Source organism: Acinonyx jubatus, chromosome B2 (genome assembly GCF_027475565.1).
Source record: "Acinonyx jubatus isolate Ajub_Pintada_27869175 chromosome B2, VMU_Ajub_asm_v1.0, whole genome shotgun sequence".
NCBI lineage: Eukaryota > Metazoa > Chordata > Mammalia > Carnivora > Felidae > Acinonyx > Acinonyx jubatus.
Window position 1 is genome coordinate 97737473 of NC_069385.1, and position 22567 is coordinate 97760039.

The 22567-nt window shown below is 37.2% G+C and overlaps 1 protein-coding gene across 4 annotated transcripts in view; it reads left to right on the forward strand.

Moving 5' to 3' along the window:
- The window catches only part of HMGCLL1 (3-hydroxymethyl-3-methylglutaryl-CoA lyase like 1), a 189056-nt gene extending 174420 nt beyond the window's left edge, over positions 1-14636 (forward strand). For all 4 annotated transcript variants that reach the window (XM_015070139.3, XM_015070140.3, XM_053222664.1 and 1 more), the window contains 2 exons: positions 9306-9431; positions 13298-14636. In XM_015070139.3, the coding sequence (XP_014925625.1) occupies positions 9306-9431; positions 13298-13399 (228 nt within the window). In that variant the 3' untranslated portion in view covers positions 13400-14636. The remainder of the gene's footprint in view (positions 1-9305; positions 9432-13297) is intronic.
- The last annotated feature ends 7931 nt before the right edge of the window (positions 14637-22567 follow it).

Below are 22567 nucleotides of genomic sequence, written 5' to 3' on the forward strand. Positions count from 1 at the left end.
CAGAGAAAGGCATTCAGGGCCTATCATGACCTGGAACCGCACTCCTTCCACACCTCAACAGCCCCTACAGTACAGGACTCATTAAAATATTCTCAGTACATCCTTGGCCTGTTCATCATATGTGCCTTTTCTCAAGCTGTTCTTTCTCTGTAAAATATATTTTCCCTCACCATCCCCCACTTGTCAACATCCTTCAAGGCCCAAAGCTGAGCCAAACTATTCATCAACCTTTTCACCCTGCCCCTCCTTCCTTGCTCCCTTACAAAATATAGAAACTGTCTCACTGGTGTTTCTGAATAGCTCTGTTTATAATTCTCATAATAACTACCACACTATACTTTGTATTATAGTTCTTTGTTTTTATGAGTATCTTCTCTGCCAGGTCATTAACTTAATGATGTGTTAGTTACTACTCTTTGTTTCCAAGCCACAGTAGCCAACTCAAACTACCTTAAGCAAAAAGGACCCTTTGTTATGAGGATACAGGGATGTCTCATGAAAACCTCCTAAAGAAGTACACACACAAGAGCAGACATTTGGAGACTTTTTCACCTAATCCTGCATCTCAGCTTAATCACTTATCAAATATGTAACACTATGCATGGTCATATTAAATATTCTGTGACTCAGTTTTCTCATTTATAAAATGATGATAGTACCTACTTCCTAGGAATATTATATGGTTGAAGACACTTGACATAGCTCTGATTAAAAGTTATTTCAAAAACAAAGGTAAAGAGGAAGTGAAACTGGACCTCAGAAAGACTGAGAAGCTGTCTGAAATTCGGGTGACATTTCTGATTCAGTGATGCTTCCTGTTCCCTCTTACTGCAGACTGAATTTCTCTGCTTTTCCATTGCTCATATAAAAAGTTGTTTCTCCATAGTTCATATGCTGTACATCTGACCTTTTAGAAAGGTGAATTCTATCTTTGTGTCCGTTATGAGTTCTGGGAGAGGAGACTGTGATTGACTCAATTGAGGTCCATCAACTGCACTGAATAAGGAGTCACTGAACACACAAACAGGTTCCAGGAACCCATCTTTATGAGAAGATGGTTCTAAGAAAAGGAGGTTTAGGGAACAAACAACATAGGTAGTGAACCACTGAACCATTTCATTTATTTTAGTGTCCTCCTTATGTAGTTCTGTGTTTCCAATCGAATTGTATCAAGTTCATTTATTATCATGTGTAGTTATACTTACACCGGGTCTTGGTATTGCATGTATTGTTTTAGATACATTACTTGTCCAATTCTTTCAAAAATATTTGAGTAATAACTTGTTATGTTCTAAGAGCGATGCCATATACTGAGCCTATGATTAAGTGAGATAGAGGAACGTTCTTGCTCTCATACAGTTAATATATATATCTTGCTGTTTTGACTCTCCACTGCCCCCCAAATTTGGTCCTCCTATTATCCCAAGCCCTTCTTGGTTTATGAGTATTGATTACATTGACACTTAATTCTTGTCAGCATCACTGTGCTTTCATTATTTTAGCTTTTTTAAAACTTAATATTTAGTTGCATATTTATACCATTAGATAGTCTTCCCACTAACATTCATTTGGAACTAGAATTTATTTACCTCCTACTAGTGAAATTCCAGAGACAAGATCCACCTCTAGAATCCAGATCCACCTCAAGAACTAATGACCTCTGTGACTTTTGGTAACCCCACAAAGAACTCAGGTGCTTAGTTCCCTTTAAATCAATTAATCACAAGGGAAATAGACTAAATTGTATTGTTGTAAAACTCTTGAATTTATAGATCCTTATGAAAAATTGTTTACAGATTCTTATGAAAAATGTATAGGTACAATTTTTATTGTTTCCAGTGTTATTTATTGATCTGTCTACTTTTCTTCCTCCCCATTATCCATCTACCTATTTGTGCACACATCAAAGAGTGTGGGAAGAGCAGGGTAGGGCTGGGTCTAAGAGAAGCTAGTATCAGGGATCCAGAAATGACATAACTTGTTTCTGAAATCTCAGCAGATAAACTCAGTCACTGTGTTTCTGAGATTATTGATCATTTGTTTTCCTGAAAACTTCAGGGTCCATGTTGCTTTAATACATCTCTGTACCTCTGTCCATCCTCTCCTCACTCTACTTCAAAGGACAGTTTTCTCCACTAATTTCTAGCTCAACTCCATGTTTCTGCCTTAATCCCAAATGCATCCACATCCCCTAAGGGTTTTGCTCTGTGAATTTTCTCTTCTATGTATGGCATCATTCTTTCTTTTTTTTAAAGTTTATTTATTTATTTTGAGAGAGCGTGCAAGTGGCAGAGGGACAGAGAGAGATGGGGGTGGGGTTGGGGGTGGGAGAGAGGATCCCAGTGCAGAGCCCAACACTGGGCTCAAACCCACGAACTGTGAGATCATGACCTAAGCCTAAGTCAGACACTCAACCCACTGAGCCATCCAGGCGCCCCTGGTATCATTCTTTACTTCATTTAATTTGTCCCTTAAGGCTTCCAAGTTATAGGTCTCAGATATTCCCCTTATCTCTCCATTCACATACCCCCAATTATGCCCTAATTTTCTTTAAGACCACATGCCCTCTGTCTCTATATTCTTGACCTATCCTTGTTAAAGCCAACATTTGCAGAGTGTTATGTGCCAAACTATGTGGTAAGCACTTCCCATGGAAGATCTCACAAAATAGTAAACAAGCCATCATTTAGTACTATTATATTCATTTTACAGTTGGTGGGACAGAGAAGTAAAGTAAAATTATCAACATCATGCAGTTAACAAGTGGCAGAACAGGTTCAAATACAGGTCTCCCTAAACTGTTTTTTTAAGTACTAGGCTGTATGCTCTCCATTTGTTTTTCAAGTAATTGCTAGCTCTCCCTGTCCTGTCTATGCTACAACAATCCATTTCAAAATTGGTCAGTTTCATATCCAGTAGTTTTTCTAGGCTCTTATTTTCCTTAAATAGAAAGCCTTCTCCTTCTGTGAAGCCTTCATTACTGTGGTGTAAGTATTTAGAGAAAATTTTCCCACTCTGGCTTGTGACATTGGACCTCCTCCTGAACTCCTTGTCTCTTTCAGTAACTCATCTTCCTTCATCCACCTCCAAAAAGTATTAACTGAATACTGTGATCTGAATCTCTGATGTTCTTGTCAAGTTTCTTCAGAGAACTCAAAGTGGAGTAAATCAAAGTGAATTCTTTTCCTTATTTTAATTGCTCTAAAAGATAACTGCCTAAAGCAAAAAGAATAGCAACATGTTATGGGTATGTAAATGTACTAGGGGACTATAAAAGTAAAGGTGAGGAAACTACAGCACAAAGGGTGGTTGGATGGAATGGACAATCTGCTGTCTTAAGGTCTTTCATTGTATGTGGCATGGATATTTGAAGGTACTTATTAAACATTTCTATTGTAAACCATAGGGTAACTACTAAACAATTTAAAGAGGTAGATTGCTGATCATTTATTTTCCTGAAAACGTCGAGGTCCGTGTTGCTTTAACACAACTCTGTACCTGTGTCCATCCTCTCCTCACTCTACTTCAAAGGACATTTCTCTGTCCTTTTCTACAGGTTACTGGAGAAGTGCGGTATAGTAGCACCGTCCACTCAAGAACAGGCAAAAGTAGATGATGCCAAGAGAAATCGTCTCAAGAGATAAAATAAAATCATTAAGAAATGCTCCATTAACAAAAGAAAAGATAGAATAGAAACTAGCTGCAAAATGGTAGATTTTAACCTATCTCATCAGCTGGTATATCAGCTCTAATTGGCTGTGCCAATATTACTGCACACCTCAAAATGAATAGTGACTCAAACATATGGAGGTTTGTTCCTCACTGAATGTGTTTTTTCAGTGGGTATCTAATGATTTCATAATAAATAGTCCATCTTATCTAATGTGTTAACTACTTCCCAATTATCAGACATTTAACTTATGGCCTTTCTCCTGTTACAAATCATGCTACAAAGAATATCTACTCGAACATAAATCTATATTAACATTTCTGGCTATTTTCTTGGGCTAGCTTCATAGGGGAAAAAAAAAGACCTTTGGACAGCAATCATTTAATTTCTCAAATCTCTCGTTACTAAATTGCGTACAGACTTTTTAGAAAGTTGAAGAAAGCGTCATAAGAAACGGGAAGGCTTTTGATTTGTCAGTGTTTTCTTCCTAATTCACACTTCACCTCCTGAAGTTATTACAAGGATTAAATGGAAAGTGTTTAGTCATCTGCCCTTCATATAGTCAGGGCTCATTAAACGTTAACAATTAATATTGGGCAGTAGCACACAGCTACTGCAAAAAGCAAGAAATAGTGTTTGACTTCTTGGAGGCTCAGTTCCCTCATCAGTAAAATGGGCCTGGGTTACCACCCATTTCACACTAACTTTGTGTGACTTTATCATATGTAAAGCATATGACACAGTATCTGTGACGAAATAAACATTCAATAAATTTTCACTAATAGTATTTATTATTTTGTCTTACCGCAATTGAGAATTTCCTTGTTATCTATTTTTCCATTTCCTTACCCCCTCCTATGTACACAGTCCCATTTCTATCTCCATTTGAAATATACTAAATGAAGGTAAGAATATAATCTATCTCATTATGTATAGTAAGGCAAAAAAATGATGTCAGAAAATCTGTTCAAAGATAAAGGATATTATATGAAAGTATTAATAACCAATCACCAATGGCTTAGTTATCCCCCAACAGCAATTTATATGCCTATTGTCATTTACATACCAATTTTGGTATATATGTTACTTAATTAAAACACTGGACTTTATTCATGTATGCTAAGTGTTCATTATCTGTGATTTATGTAATATGTTATATTCACAGTGCACATGCATGGCATAGAGTGCTATTTCTCAGGTGGTATCATAACTCAATATATACTAATTGTTTAGAGTACTGGTTGAGAAGTATCTCAAGGCAAGATCTGGGCTTATTTGAAAGAATGTCATGGTCCCTAAGTGCTATCTGGTCTGACTTCTGGAAGACAAGTAGCCCCTCATGCATGGAAAATTGCAATCCTATGTTAGAGGGGATACTAGCTATGAGGAATGGCTAAGGAGACAAATATTAGAAACATGAGTATATTTTTAATAGGTATCCTACATGAATATTTGCCTTTTCCCTGAGTAACTTAAATCCAAAATGTGTAACTTACACTATCGGAAATTACCTTATTTTTAAATTAAATCTAACATAACGGTTATTTTTAAAGAGAAAGTTGATCTCAGGGGGTAAAGAAATTAAATGCTATTTCAAACCTTAAGGAATATACAGAATTTTGGTATGTTACGATTTTACTATCCTCAATACCTAAAATTTTAGATTCCATTAGATATTTTGAAATCATGAACATACAGGACATTGTAAATTTTGCAAAATGATTTGACACCTCTTAAGGTATTCTTCAGTTTTGTTTGGGAAGTAAGTTCTTAGAGCAAGCACCAAGAAAAAGTCAAGATGTACTTTTTGTTAGAATATCAGCATGGTTTGGGCATCTAAGCAGTACACAAGATTACTACTCCATAGAGCTCACTTAAGATTGTAGCACAGAGTGATGTGCTCATGGTAGATCTATAATTTACCATTTTCCAGAAAAAGTGGGTACTAATATTTCATTCATTTTTCTCAGGCCTTAAGTCCAAGCGCATAACTGCAGAGCTCAAGCAGACAGAGCACATGTAACTGAACTCAACAAGTTTATCATTTCCTGGTCACTGGATTAATAGCTTTAAGCATAGGCTTGGAGAAATGTGGGAGCCAAGCACACCTCCACCCTTTGAGTTCTGAGTTTTATTTTAGGGAGAATTAGTTCTCTTACCCTAGAGAAAATGACCTCTAGTTTGATAACTTCTCAGTGACAAAATATATAGTAATTTTAATTTCTAATGCTAAACCCCATGAGCTACAGGATTTTGTATGTATTCCAAGTTCCTGGCACATAGAATGCACTTCATAAATATGTTCTATTCAAAGGAAGACTAATAAAACATACACTGAATATATTGAACCACAGTTTGTAAGATTCCTCTCTTAAAGAGAAAATATTTATTTGTATAATATAAAGTGATTTATTTACATGTTTGCCATTTTGGGGGGCTGGAACCCAGTAGGGTTGTAAATGCTTAACTTTAACTTGGTGGATTTTGAAGCTGCATTGCCACCTTGTGGCTACTCATCTAAAGATAACCTTTTCTCCAAAACAAAAAGCAAATGCTTTGTTTTGCGATCTATGGTGCAAGAAAACCTCTTGTGCACACACCCCGGGAACACACATGTGTATACACACACACACACACACACACACACACACACACACACACACACCTCAAAGAACCAGAAAGTAGTGGTTTCTGTTTGGAGACCTGGGAAGGGGGTTTCTAAGAATGATCTTTTAATGCAAAGAATCTCTTTATGACAAAATCATTTAAGAGCCTATCTATTATTTTCAAATACATGATAGTAATATAGTAAAAGTAGTGACATTTACTATAATATCATGATTTCAATAATTAAGTACAAAAACATCCTTCTATTTACCATCAAGAATCAAATATTTTTCTTCTTACTGGGTCAAGAACTTGTTTACATGATAGTATGTATCATTTCTAATGGAATAGGGAAGTAAAGAAAACATACATAGTAAAACCAAATTTTCTTCGTTGACTAAGACTAGAGGTTTCCAGAGCAGCTTGTTTAAAAATCTTAGTATATGGTCAACATTATCCATTAAGAGTTATTTCCAGGGAACAGAACTGCGCATTTAATAGAGATCAGAATGTAGGAGATACTGCATAAAAAAATACTTTTAAAATAGTACTGTGATTTTTTTATTTTGGAGAGACAATTTAAAAGGCACTAATATTTTAATGTTCTCCTTCGCAGGTAATATATACTTTAATAATCTCTTCAACTTTGTTTTAAAGTCACATATTGCGTAGGATTGATTCAATTAATTTGGGAATAGAGCTTACTAACAGAAAACCCATGTCTACAGCTATTCTGATGCTAGGAAAGAGGTAAAGGCAATTTTCCAGGTAACCTTTCACTCAGATCATGTCTGTATTCAATGATTTTGTATGCAGATTAATCCTGCAGTCCCACATGCTAGGAAGATCAGTTAATTGCAAAATAATGATTTTAATCAAGAAAACAAATCTTAGATTCATTTATGTTCATTCTCATTCTACTACAGACTATGGTTTACAGAGCCTATTTTTTTTCTTTATATATAATTAACATTCATTGTGGAGAAACTGGAAAACAAAGACAAACAGAATTAATTTACCTGTAATCACACCACCCAGTGATGACCACTGTTAAACGTTTTGGTCTATCATCCAATTTTTTTTTAAACTTGCAGGCCTTGGTAGATATGCTCTTAACTCTTAAGAGGATATCTAGAAGAGTGATTCAAAAAGCACAGTCCCCTCCCCTTGGTATGACAAAGGGACCCAGGAGCTAAAAACCAAATCTCAAGCAACTTGAGCCACAAATATAGAAAGTAATATTGTACACCAAACTGAAAAAAATACCATGAGTCCCTACTGATAAAAAATAATGTTTGCATAGATAGAGGAGAATATACAAATCCCCCAAATGGGAGAATTCCAAATAATTTCTGTAGATACTCTCTACCTCTTAAGTGCGAGCTGCACATAATGACTTTCCTCCAGAGAGCATAATCTAGAAAGTGGGGAGTGGGGACTTCCTGGTGCAGAAGAACCCTGACAAACGCAACCTCAGCCAGGTGATCAAGGTGCGTATGAGTCATAAAACATGTTGATCATATGTACCCTTGATACGATGTATTGAGAAGGGCATTTTACTTCTGTTGTCTTTCTTGAAATATTTCAGAATTTTAGTCTAACCATTAAAAAAAAAAAACATCAGACAAACCCAAATGAAAGGACAGAAACAAAACTAAGGAAATCTAAAGAACGAATGGACTTTAATAACATACCAATATTTGTTCATCAGCTGTGACAAATTTACCCTAATAGTGTAAGATAATGTAATAACAGGAAATTAGGTGCATAATATATGGGAATTCTCTGTTCTTCACAAGTTTTCTGAAGATCTGAAACCATTCTAAAACAAAAAGTTTATCAGAAAAGATAAAGAAAAGCAAAAGGAAGTGTGATCCCCAGAGTAGCAGCAAGAGCAGCATCAGGGATCTTGTGAAACATTCAGATTATCAAGCCAGCTGGCCACCCAAGAGCTCTGATTTCAGGTGCTTCTCATTTTAGCTAAGACCATGTTACTTTTTCTTCAATTCCCAGGTGATGAAGAATCAGATTAGGCCTCTTGGTAGCATGTGATTATCCACTTGTCACATTTTATAGAAGCATACATGCCTCCCTGTCTTCTCAGTCTTCTCCGATCCCGATCTCCAACACCCCTTTCAGACCCCGCTGTGATCATGTCTTCCAAACCACCTCCAGCACACACACCTTCTAGCTTTCCTGTCCCTACCTACATAACCTGTGCCAATTTGCATGTTTCCAGAGACCATAATCCCAGTGTTGAATTCTCTGGAGACAGAGGTGACCTTGGGCAAATTCTGTAATCCTGCCGTACTTGAGTTTCTTCATCTGTGATTCGAGGATAGAAGAATATCTTCCTTATGAGGTTTTTTTTTTTGTGAGGGTTAGCAGTTAATACTCCTAAGATGTTAGGAGGAACATCTAGCACTTAATGAGGACCCAATAACTGTGACATGGAGCTAGCATTGGCAGTGGATGGCTTGCCTTACAAGTGTCTCTTCAGTTCTCCCAAAGCAACAGGTTTGTGTTTGCAAAATAGTGGCTCAATAAAGATCGAGTGAATTGAATAGGTGAATTGAGTCCATTAAAATACTGCTTCAAATACAGTGACCCTGCCACTAAGACCAGTCTTTTAAGGCACACTGACTTTGAGCTGGGATGTTGGAAATATTTTGTGTTTATATAATACTACTAGGATAGAGCTAGAGAATTGGTTGGAGAATATATATGACCTGAGAGTGAATTCATCTTACTTCAAGCTTCACCCCCTATGAATAACACCATTTTAATTTTCATCTAAGATTATTCTCCTTCCTGAGATCCTTAGAATTTCCATTAGCCTAACAGACAAGATTAGATAGAAAAGAAATCAGCACCCCAGGGACTGTTCTAGCAGCAGGTGAGTAAGTGAGTATGTTTGCATAATGGGTTTAGATTTCGCTTATTTGCTCTTTGGAACAGGTTAAATAGAAATTCAACAATTTGCGTGCCATAAATAGACAAGCCCTGAGTGTTCTGGTTTGTTTTCCAGATGGGAATTAATGTGGTGGACTCCGCAGTATCAGGATTAGGTGGTTGTCCGTATGCAAAAGGTGCCTCTGGGAATGTAGCCACTGAGGATTTGATATATATGCTTAATGGCTTGGGGCTCAACACAGTAAGTAATTTAACATATTTTAATATTCATGCATGCCTTGCAGATACAAAGGGGAATGTGTCTCAGATTTGGGAAGCAATTTTGAGGTCAAAGTTTTACTACACTTTTGCTATCTGCTAAAATGCACAGTGGGAAAACACAATAAAAACTCTTTAGGGGGCTTTATAAAGTAACTTATTGCTATAGCCCCATCACCAATAATGCTACCATGTCACATTTTTATGGTGCTTCATGACCTCTAAAGTACTTTTTCATGTATCATCTGATTTGATTTCACACACTGTGAGTCAGAGCCTGTGCCTTTGCTGTTAGGATTGTTATTTTTGCTGTTTTGTTTTGGATGGATGTTTTCCTAGGAGGAAATGGAGATCTTGATTTTCTCGCACTGACAACTAGGGCTTCTGGAAAAGGGCCCAGGACACTATTGAAATGGTCAGGAAAAAGGAGAGCTTAACAGTACTTACGGCATGAGACACTAGTCTCTTTAAAAAAGAATAGTCTCTTTAAAAAAAATACCTGGAAAGTCACATCCTCTACAGTATTCACCTAAATTACTGATTAGTTTTGCCGCATACTTTTTTTTTACTTTATTTATTTTTGAAAGGCAGAGAGACGGGGAGACAGAATCTGAAGCAGGCTCTAGGCTCTGAGCTGTCAGCACAGAACCCGACGCGGGGCTAGAACTCACAAGTGGTGAGACCATGACCCGAGCTGAAGTCGGACACTTAACTGACTGAGCCACCCACCCAGGCATCCCACCACATGCTTGTTAACATTACTTGAAAGCATCATCTGGATTACAAAATGGAATGTTGCTCCTCTCTCTCGTCTTTTCTCTCTCCTCTCACACTACTTACATTAAAGGTCCTGCAGCACCATTTGCCACCACCACTTGGTTGGCCTTACTCCCCATACTCAATTTCACCTGAAGAGTGAAGTGCTACCATCTTCAAAAACACTTCTAGTGTCTCCCTGCTTGATCCCCAGGTCCATACTGTTGGGTTCCTCACATTTGGGTTTCCACGCCAACCTGTGTGCTACTACCTCTGAACCTACCCTGAGGTTGTATAATGTATAATGTGTCTAGCTCCCCCTGCAGCCAGTGAATGATTATTACAACTGTTCCCTTTACACAGAGATGCTCCAGTGACATTTACTGGGTGATAGGTAATATCACCTGGGACTTAACACCAAAAGCCTGTCTTCCCTGGTTAGGAGAAACTCTTTCATTTACAAAATTCCCTAATCATTTCTAGTAAAAATGTATGGCCATGACTTAGATGACCAAATTGAACTTAGCTGATGCTTTCATGCTTATTATGTACCAGGTCATGTTCTAGACCTTGGGGGCTGAAATGCAAATAAGCTGTAGCTTCATTCAGAAGAATTCACAATTTAAGGAGAGGATTGTTACAGTGGGTAGGAGTTGCAATTCAACCAGCTACCCAGCTAATAAGCCAAGCTTCTCTGTAGAATCCCGTGTCACCATGGCTCCCGTGTCCAATCAATTACCAAGAGCCACTTGTAAGTTACTTTGGTTGTTTTCCTTAATACCCTTACTATGTCAGCACAATCCCTATCTCTTTTCTGGGTATTCATCCTCTACACTGGTGTGCAGGCTTCTGACTTGCCTTTAAATCCATCTTCATGCTGCCATCAGAGGATTTCATCCAAAATACAAATGTGAATATGCTTGGTTTCTTCTCGAGCACCCAGAAGTGGGTTCTCATTTACTGAAAAGCAAAGCTGTGTTCTGTCACTTCATAGCGCCTAGTCGTAACTTTTCAAGTCATCTCTGCCTATCATCCTACATACATAGTATCCATTTTTCAGGTACTTTGTACTGTTCTTCTGCCTGCAGTGCCCCACTGGTCCTCCTTCTCAAAGACTTATACTCCCCAGGTAACAATGAAGTCAGGATTTACCCTTCCTGACACACTTTCCTGACACATTCCTCACTACTTTCTTATCCTCAGTGGGCTGACTAACCCACCCTCTGCCCTCATAATCAGCTGGGCATTACTCTGTCAGTGTCTTTAATTATGATACAGGGTCCCCCCTCCCTTTCCTCAACAGGGCTCCATATTGCCTGCTTTACTGTAAACAACCTGAGAACAGAAACTTTATTCTCCATGAGGTTCTTGAAACCCCAGAACATATCATAGTACATGAGACCTATTTAAGCATCTGACAAATGACTCAATATTAAACATGCAATGTTATTTCATAATGGTCTCTGTTAAGTAAAATGAGAGAGAAAGGTCAAAATGAAATTTTTGGGTAAAATGTCAGCAAATTCCAGTACATACTTGTTATCAATGGAATTCTTGGGGAGCAAAGAAGACTGGTTATCTTTCTATTATTCCTTCCTGGGTGTAATTCAAAAATCAAAGACACATGTAGCTAATTATTCACAAAACTTAAATAGCACTGGATTTAGGATATCAACTAAGATGTGCCTAACAAGTTCCACCTAAAGCCATTCTCAGGACGCAACCAATAAACTCAGACCAAAGCAAATGTTGGTACCCTAGAACAACTTTATAGCAAAAATTAAAATGAAAATCATTTATAAGTGTCACTTTACAAAACATTTCTCTTGATCATTCCCCAAAAACAAAGAAGTAAACTACAAAGGAAACATTGCTCTACAAGTTTCTAGATAGAAATCGGTTGTATTAAAATGATGATCTCCTTATGAGTCTTGTTATGAGAAGGCCCTGTGAATATTTATGTTTGTCTATTTTAAGAAAATTATGGACTTGTACATAAATATTAATAATTACTTAATAGTGGGGTGCCTGGGTGGCTCAGTCAGTTGAGCGTCCAACTTTGGCTCGAGTCATGATCTCACAGTCCATGAGTTCGAGCCCCGTGTCAGGCTGTGTGCTTGAGCCTGCTTCAGATTCTGTGTCTCCCTCTCTCTCTGCCCCTCCCCGCTCATGCTCTGTCTCTGTCTCAAAAATAAATAAAAACAATTTAAAAAATTAAAAAAAAAAAAGAATTACTTAATAGCACGAAAGCCTGAGTCTGTTCAAGTCCATACAGTTTCTAGTCCATGTTAAGGGAGGACTTGAGAGTTTATGAAATGCTACCTGAGGGCAACCTCTGGGTAATCTACCTAATTCTCTGTCTCCCCTAGTGACAGCAGAAGTGCTGGGTGGATACCTTGATAGGGACCTTTTGTTACACCAAGCCCAAGAGATGAGGGGTATGCCCTGAACTTGGCCTTCATACCCAACTGCCTATCTGTCATTCGTGGATTTATCTAAGCCTTTGTTGATCCTGTTTATGCTTTCAGCCAGTACAACCTTACAGACAAACAAGTTCCAGATGTGTACTAAATACTACTTCATTTTATTTGACCTACAACTACTTCCTTCAATATCACACTGATAGTGTTTCTGAATATGGTTAAAATCATGCATTCACTTTTCTTCTATCTCCTATAGGTTGATCAAGTTTGTTTCTTTACATAGTAAAAAGATTTTCTTTCTTCAGTCCTTATCTATGAACTCCTCCAAACCATTCTAATTTTAATTGCCCTTCACTGGTATTTTGTACATCGTTTCTAGTTTTGTTACTGTCCTTCCTAGAGTTTAGGTACAACCTTGAATTACACTCAGGTCTTTCAGGTATGGCTAGTCTATGATTTTATAGAAAGGGCAGATTCAAGATATGCTTTATTAAAACATAAGAAACTAAAATGCTGACTGCAGGATTCATGGAGACAAATGTTGCCTTCAGATCAACAATGAACATTTTGTTTAATAATTTTCAAATTGTGAATTAACTACTAATAAACGGAAATCTGTTTTGTCTTCTTTCTCCCTAATCCAACTGGTCTCCCTTCTTTTCCTTATCAGGGTGTCAATATTTACAAAGTGATGGAAGCTGGTGACTTTATTTGCAAAGCTGTGAATAAAACCACAAACTCTAAAGTAGCACAAGCCTCCTTCAATGTTTGACTTGAATAAATTTGTGACTTAAGGCTGAGAAGATCCATTTCATCTACAGATACTCATCTGAAAATCATTACTATCAAGTTGTTCTGAAATGTGAAGTAATAGACAAGAATGGGGGAAAAAAGATATAATTTTAAAGTATATTACTGGACAAATTATGAAATCAGTGGAAAGCAATATCCAGTCATCGGTAAATTGGAAGCTGAAGTAAAACACTACAATTTGTAGATATGCTTTTGAACTTGGAGAAAAGTCTACTCTTTTGCTCCAATAGAAATAACTTTTTAATTTAGTAGATGTGAAAATTAACTTCAGGTTTCCCTAAGTATCAAATACTGTGTTAATACTTAATCAAGCTGGCTTAGCACAGTATACATATTGTCAGTGGTTTATGAGCTTCTGCGTAGTGTGCAAAGTGTGTGGCCTCAGTCCTATGCGTTATGCCTCTGGATCTCAACTTTCCATTTGCCAAGTCAGTTAAATTATGAACCAAGCGCCAAATCTCCATCTGACCGTACATAATTTTTTAGCAATAGAACTTTTATATTTCAAGTATGGCTAACATCTGTTAACTATTTCAGCGACTTTATCTTGTTCCAAGAGGCTGTGGTCAATGGCAAGATGCCATATGCTGGAAACATTACGACCTCCCATGTTTGTGATATGCATCCAGTTTACCATACGTTCTCTTTCATCAAGTTTAGTAAAAACAAGCATGGTATTACTCAACTATTGAAAAATATAAGGTTCAACTGTCATCTCAGTGTCTCAGCTGCAGTGATAAGAACAGATTGATACATAGAGTATAATCCACTTTGGTAATTTTCAAATCACATTCAAATTGCCTGAGGAAATGTCACTATGATCCTAAGAATAGTAAGGCAGTTTTTAATTTGTGAAACAAAATAAAACAAAACTGTTTTCATTGATTCCAGGTACTTTGATTAAATGTGATCACTTTTGGTTGACTTTATGGTTATTTTTAATGTTGAAATGGCTGAAATTTTATCTTTTGCAATAGAAAACATTGCCAGGAATAGTAAAAGTTAATATGTCAAAGTGGAGAGGAGGAGCAGAAAGACTATGTTAAGAAAAAGCATTTCTGTAACCTATGCAAATCATATGGGGACAGAATTATTAAATGCGGGTCTGAATCATCAGTTCTATTTATGTAGTCTTCTCCAGTAATTCTTGGTGATCTTATCTTTGAATAAATTTTAATATAACTTTAAATATGAAAGTGAGCACTGTGGACTTTCTATAAATATTCATCACAACTATTGAAATAAAAAATTTAAAAAAATATGAGAACTATTGATTACAACTAACTTAACTTTAAAGATATTCGTAATAAAAGTCTCAAGGGAAACATATTGGTAATTGACAACACCAAACTAAATTCCCAAGAAGAAGCCACCTTATCAGGTTGAGATGGGTATTAGAGCAGGAGCCTGTCATCTAGAGTGCTAACTCTTTGCATTTGGATTAGTGTTGGCAGGGAGGTAATGCAGGGGCAAACAGAATCACAGAACTTCATGGACCTGCCTGCTACGTCTCCCTTATGTCTCTCTCTTCACAGAGAACACAGCCCTGTGCAGTGGGGCAGTAATGGGACACCTGCCCTAGTGTGCGCAGCTGGCAATGTACCCCATGTTCTAAAGACTGAATTTTCCTCTCTTCTAGAACTGTGGAGTTCTTAGTTATGAGATATCCGGAAACCGATCTTTTGGTACAAACTGCTTATAGAAACAGCCAGGATCAAAACTTTGCTGTTTTGAAACACAAACCATACAGTCTTCAAGTAATCGGAAAGTAAGCAGAGCAAGTAATCGGAAACCCCAGGTGCAGCTTAGCACACACTTAAACAGCGCAAATATCAATCTACAGATTCAGTTCCGAGAATCCTTCAATGTTTCGTATTCACACTCACAAGAAGGTCCATGTTTTAGTTATTTGTTATCCTTTCCCCACCCAAACCGTATAAACCTTTCTGCTGAATTAGAGTTTTATTTCTGATTTGTGGTGAAAAACTCAATTAAGCACATAAAGCTACTCGAAGTCCAAAGGCAGAATCCCACCAAAGCCATATTTCAACTAACCGGGAAACCCTGGAATCATTGTAGGACCCACCCAAACAACCTGCACAGAAACCCATGTCAGAGTTAGCCATGGGGAAAGTCTTTAGAATGGCAAAGAAACTATGACCTTTATTGAAATACTTATCGAAATAATCTTGTGGAATCTGCCCTTAAGGAAAATATCCTGTGTTCTAGAATATGTAACATATTTTATCACATGTATATGTTGATGACCTATTATAGATGGAAACTAAGATGAAGTCCTCTGAAAGCTACAAATTTTCTAAGTTCCAGATTCATGAAATTCACAAAGCAAACAAACAGGAAACTGACTCTGACTTTCTGAAAAAATTCAACTTGCCCTTTTATGTTATTTATTCTGATTAACATTTAGCTGGACTTACATGGCTATTCATTTCTATATATGTGCATCTTATGTCTCCGAAATGATCAACTCCAGGTATGAGAGTGACAAGTTGCACAACATTGAGTAAGGTAGCCACAAATATCATCCCTATCAGAATTGTCAAGAAGAGATAAAAGTAAGGCCCGGGCGCCAGCCAGAAATCTAAATTGAAGTAACAGCCAAGTGAAGAATTGCTGTGAATACCAATCATCATTTACAAATTGCTTTTGTAGACTAGAAGATAGAAGTTTTGTACATGTGGGGTAGATCGAGAAATTAAAATAATAGTTTTGGAGACAGAAAAAGGGAGGAAGAGATTGGGCAAGAGAGAGAGGAAAGGAGGAGAGGTTCAGAAATGGAGGGAATAAAGGTGGAAGAAAAGGGAAGGAGAGGGGGTTAAGAAACTATTGTCTGTCTTGAACAGCTCTAATAGAAAGCACATTCTGCTATGGTGGAGTCCATCAGCGAGGCTGCTATAAATTGCACATAATAAAAAGCCTTTACTCAGTAGGCTTATGCAACAAAACTTCTCTCCAATATTTTAGAAATATTGCTTTTTCACCATCATATAGTTCAGTAGCTCAATTATGTTATAAGCAAAAGTTTGTCTCCACTTTCCTCTTTTCTTGTCTCAAGGTATTGGTTCACGTTCAGGCTACTGCTCCTCAGGGTCACAAGATGGTCAGTATACTTCCCAGCCTCACATCCCACACGGTGCTCAGCCACTGTGGAGGGTTTTGTTGTGAATGTGGTTTTGTTTTGTTGTTTTTTTTAATCAGTGAAGACTTTTTTCCCCACCCCTATCCCAAACTTCTCATGTTTCACTGGGAATAACTTCAGTACATGTTCCTTCCTTAAAGGTAAGGTGAGAGGGGAATAAGCCATTAGAATAGACCAACTATGGTCACTGATCACCTTTAACAGATCAGTGAAATAGTGGGGGAAAAAAACCTGATGCAGAGCACATTTTATGGTGAAATGATAGGGGAGTTGAGGCTAATGAGTTAACAAGCATAAGGAAGGACCTTATTTACCGCCTCTCAGGAGCAAAGGATGGAAACAAAAGTTTTGAAAGTTGAAGGGTATGGGTTTTAAGGGGGAAAGTAGCTGATCCTGCTAATTTTTTTTTAATGAATACAGGAAGTGAGGTCTTCAGACATTAGTTGGGGGTGGAGTGAGGGCTGGAGAAGAATGGTAAAGCTTGAAACTCACCTAGAGCAGTAGTACAATTTAACTTAGTCTATCCAACTTTTCCAGGGGCTGTTATATGCTCAATGCAAGTATGTGTCCTTATGCTATGTTTACCATTTCATTTGACACTCCCACCTACTGGAAGCCCATCCTGGTTTCTGGGGACCACTCCATGCACCTCCCACTATCTCTCTGGTCCCATGTCCTCCACCTCAAAATTTTTGGTCTCTTCCTTGTGTCCTGTTTGACTCACATACATATTTGCCTACATCCCCACCAGTCAAAATGTGTTCCACTGCCAGCAGGGTTATCATTGCTTGGGACTTTTTGAGAAATGCACGATCTCAGGCTCTATCCCAGGCCAAAATCCTCACAGGACTCATATGCTCACTGAAGAGAAGCACTTGCCTGTTGATACCTCCTCTTGGGTGTCTAATGGGCATTGGAAGCTTTTGTTTTTTTAATTTTTTAATTTATTTTGAGAGAGACAGAGATAGCATGAGCAGGGGAAGGATAGAAAGAGAGGGAGAGAGAGAATATCCCAAGCAGGCTCCACACGGTCAGCACAGAGCCTGATGTGGGGCTCCACCTCAGAAAACTTTGAGATCACGACCTAACCCAAAACTGACAGCTGGATGCTTACCCAACTGAGCCACTCAGACACCCCTGAAGCTTTGTGTATTCAAAATACCTGTGCCACTTACCCCTCCTGCATTGTGCTATGGCCCAATGTCTTTGCTCCTTGAAAAGGCAAGATTCAGACCCACCTCAGATGCTTTATTTTAGTTATTCTTTCTGCCTGTAATGCTCTTTTCCTGGCTCCTTCTTGTCATTCAGATTCAGCATCAATATCACCTCTGTAGTAAGTCTTTGTGGAAAACCCATTTTAAGGAAAGGCCTCGATTACTTTCTCTCACATTAACTTGTTGAACTTTTGTTATAAAATTTTTGTTTATTTAGTTGTTTATGATCTTTGTTTCCCCAATACAATATATGCTCCATGAGAACAAGGCTTTGTTACCCTCTTTAATTTTACTTCCTTAGTGCCCAGAACACACTGCTCAGGCCTGACACAATAGATGTCTAGTAAATGTTAGTTAGAAGGAAAAATAAAAATAGGAAGTAATTTAAATCAAATATTTAATAATTTAACCAAAGGAACCATTCTATGTGAAGTCTGCCTGTTAAATATATTTAATTTTTCCCTGAGCCCTTAGTCATTCTTTAGGATTTGTCTCCTAGTAGTTTGACAGCAAATCCTATTCAATACTTAAAATCTATGTTGAATGATCGCACTAAGGAATGGAAACATATATACATCAAGAAGGTTATGAAATTGTAATTTTTTTAAGCAAGAATAAACCATAAAATTGGTCCAAAAGTGGTAATATTGAAAAAATTCCTGAGATGGAAGAAAGATATTAGCTATCATAAGAAGCACTTGTAATTCCTTTTTATCTCTACATCTCTCTTACACAAACGCACCACACACACAGTCTCATGAAAGCATAAATGACTATTCCAGTTGGGCCAGTAAGGGTCAGTTTTATCATCTAAACTTTCTAGAACCATTCAAGGAAGCAGAACTGCATTGCCTATTTATAAGTCCACTGTAACAGGTCATCAAGGAGAGAAAGTGTTTTAAGTCAGCTGTCATCTGTGTAATCATGAGATATAAAAGTTCCACAATGATTTGATACCAAGGCCTCATTGATTCAGTGTTCCTACAGTAGTTCTCATTTACAGGTATTTCAGAATCAAGTCTCAACATAGATATCACCCTCAATTCTCTACGGCCGACACACAAACTTACTGTCTATGGTCTCACTTCAGGCTGCACCTTTGATCCGTCAGTGGAAGATGAGAGTGTGGAGGGTGTGGACAACAATAGTGATACCTGGACTTTGCCTCCAAAGATTCTGATTTAGTTGGTCTAGAATAAGACTTCAAGCATGAATTTTTTTGGTTTTATGTTTTTGTTTGGTTTTAATGTATAGAAGGTAGTCTCCTGTGAAGCAAGAGTTTAAATCTCCACTCTAAGACAGTGTTTTTTAAAAATGTGTTTCCAGGACAAGCAGCATCAGCAACACGGCTTACTTTTTTTCCTAGAAATTTTACCCAGATAAACCCAGATCATTTAGGAGTCAGCTGACAAAATCTGTACCATTAATGTGTTTATAGTCTAGAAATGAGGAAAAGCAATGTAATACAAATTCATTAGAATGTGATTAGAATTTAATAGAAATGCAAATTCTTGGGCCCCAAGTCAAATCTACTAAATCAGAAGCTAGAGTGAACTTCTTTCCAAAACAGTGATTTACCACCCTTGTAGTTGTGGGGGGGGGGGGGGAATAGACCAGAGTCAGTTTATTACATGTTTCACATTCACACAGCAAAGCATCCTTTCAAACTAACACTCATAAAATCCAAACAGCCATTTCCAATGTGAAAAAAATCTTACAGGGGAATCAACAGAATATGCAAAACAAATGTCAACGTCTCCTATCACATTCCTCCCCTTCACAGTTTGCCAGCTCCATAAGATGCAAGAACTAGGTGAACAGGCTAATCATAAGAATTTCTCCAGGAGACTTAGGTCAGAGCTAAATTCCACCAGTTTTCTATCTATGGTATTCTTCAAACCCTTAAGTATAAAAGTAAATTAAAATGAGTAATAGGAGCATTTAGAATAGTTATAAAGAAAAACTAGAAATAATGCCTCAATTTAGGGAAGAAGATTCATTCTGTCATGGAAACTACTTTGCCCAAGGAGGGAGAAGGTATAACGGACCTACTGCATATCCATCAGTCTTGAGTCTTCTTGGTACCATCTGATACATTACTTAATGGCTATACAAACCTTGGTCATTTTACCTAATAACTTTAAACTTCAAACCTCAGTTCCTTCACCTATAAAACTTAAATAGTACCCCTTGTTTACAGAGCTGTTGTATTTCCTGAAATACTTACAAGCATTTGACAAAGTACTTGACATGTAGTAAAAATGATAATAGTTAACATTTATTGACCACTTACTATCCCTAGCTATGGAACTGCCCTTAGAGTGTAACTCCTCCTCCATTATGAGTTGTTTAGTGCTCAGGCTCTTATTAAAGATCATCCTTCATCCTTTTCCATGTAAAGGGGACATGGTCTGGAAGAGCTTGCCATGATTCCAAAAGAGATGGATCACCATCAAATCCCAGAAACATGTAATCTCAAGTTGACAAAGTCCCATGCTTATGATGCTCCATCATTGAGCTATGAATTCTGCATGTCTGTCTCTTTCTTACAGCAGTCTCAGTACACTGAAGTACCTTTAACATTTGTGTAAAGAAAAAAAAATCTGTGTTTTAAACAAAAAACAGTATGTCTTGGGTTTGTCATCTCTTAAGGTCCTCACAGATGTTGAGGATCAGAGGATTTCAGGGTAGAATTATGGACAATAAGAAGGGAGAATTATGTGATGACAAATGTTAGAAGCATGCATAGGGATAGATGTGTTTTTCTCCAGGGGTTTATGCACGCATGTGAAGGATGATGGCCAACACAGACATTGCCATGCTCTTAGTCTGCTTCTTCCTCCTGGCCTTTTACCACTTAGGTGAGTAGAGGCTATTACTTAGACCCACCTGACTCAGTAATAGTGCAGCACCATCATTAAGTATTTTGTGTGTACAGGAAAGGTTGTCCTTCAAAACTGTCATTTGGGAAAATCATGCATCCAGGTCAGTGATAGTATCTTTAAGAAATTTTTAATTTATTTTAAGAAATTTTTAATGTTTATTTTGGGAGGAGGCGGGACAGAGAGAGAGGAGACCTAGAATCTGAAGCAGGTTCCAGGCTCTGAGCTGTCAGCACAGAGCCTGACACAGAGCTCCAACTCATGAACCTTGAGATCATGAGCCGACTGAGCCACCCAAGTGACCCAATGATACTGTCTTTTACAATTAGAATTATATTGTGTTTTTCCAAATAAAAAATTAAATTTCACAAATGTATAGTCACATTCAGTTTCCATATTATGTTGCTATTGTAAACAAAGATAGTATCAACTATATTTTGTTTTGTTTCATCAATATTGTTAATATAATACATTAACCAATTCAAGCACCCACATTATTCACTAAGTTTCTATCCAAATGATTTTCAATTGTCTCTAAAACTCCAATGCAGACTGACACAAGAGGTATTTTCCACTTTTCAGATAATTCAAAAGAATGTAAAAAATTTCCAAAACAATTTGAGTGAGCCAAAAAAACATTAGCTTCATTGGCAAAATGAATAGGTGTCCAGAGTTTCAAGTCAGTAGTTTTGAAGGGGTATCATTTATTTCAATCTTAATTTAAAAAAATAATAAAAAATAAATAAATAAAAATTAAAAAAATATTTTTTGTTTTGTTTTGTTTTTTATCCCGTAACTCAAATATAGTACCATTTATCTAGATAAATAGGGATAGACTGTTAAAGATCCAGGATTTTCTAACGTGAGTGAAAATTTCTACTTTACATGCAATTTTCTCAATAATAAACATTTCTGTAGGCAATATTGTCATGGTCAGGATTTATTTGTTCTCCTATTTTAAAAACTTCTCACAACACAGAAGACCATTCCCAATATGGACTTCATCTAGCATTCTAGTTTAACTTTGTTATCTTTTACTACTCTACCCTCTAAGACCTCTAATGAAATAACCCTCAAAATAAATCACTACTTCTCAATGTCCTGCTTCTCCTCATGCTCATATCTTGGCCTTTGATAACCTTCTCCTGCTTGCATGCAGCATGTTCCCACTGTAATTTGTTCATACCTCATCACTCTTCTGTGTGATTGTTTGTTACATACCCATGTATCTGACTGGACTGTGGTCTTCTGAAATTCAAAGCCTCTATCATATGGACCTGTATATCCCCATTGCCTCTCCTAGTATCTAACATATATTAGATAGGGCCTCATGAGTGAATGTTTCATGAATTAAAATAATTGACATAAATGTATCTTGATAATATGGGATTTATTGTCAACTTCACTTATTTGATTTCATTAGTTAACAGTCTCAGTTGTTAGTGAGATGTATAGGGCAAAATATATGCCCTGCCCTCAGTGGTTTAAGACTATGTTGTTCTGGCAAACTGTGCCTTTAGTTTCCTAATTTGGAAGAGCTCTCACTATTAAGTCACCTCTTCACAGTTTCTATTTCACCTACTATTTAAAAATCCCTGAAGATGGGTGAGGGGGATCTCAGCAGAATCTTAGTTAACAGCAAAGATATATTTGATGTTTGAGTCACTTTTTCTCCAAGTGCCTCATGTACAAGTTAGTAAGCTGTTAATAAAACTTACAGACTCTCTTGTGAGTTAAAAAAGCACAAGTGCAAATCAGGGTTCTTGCCTACATGTATCAGAGTGGTACATTTTATTAATTCATTTAACAAGTATTTTTTGAGCACATATATTAAATAAACAATTTAGTAAGTTCTGAGGTTTTAATAGTAA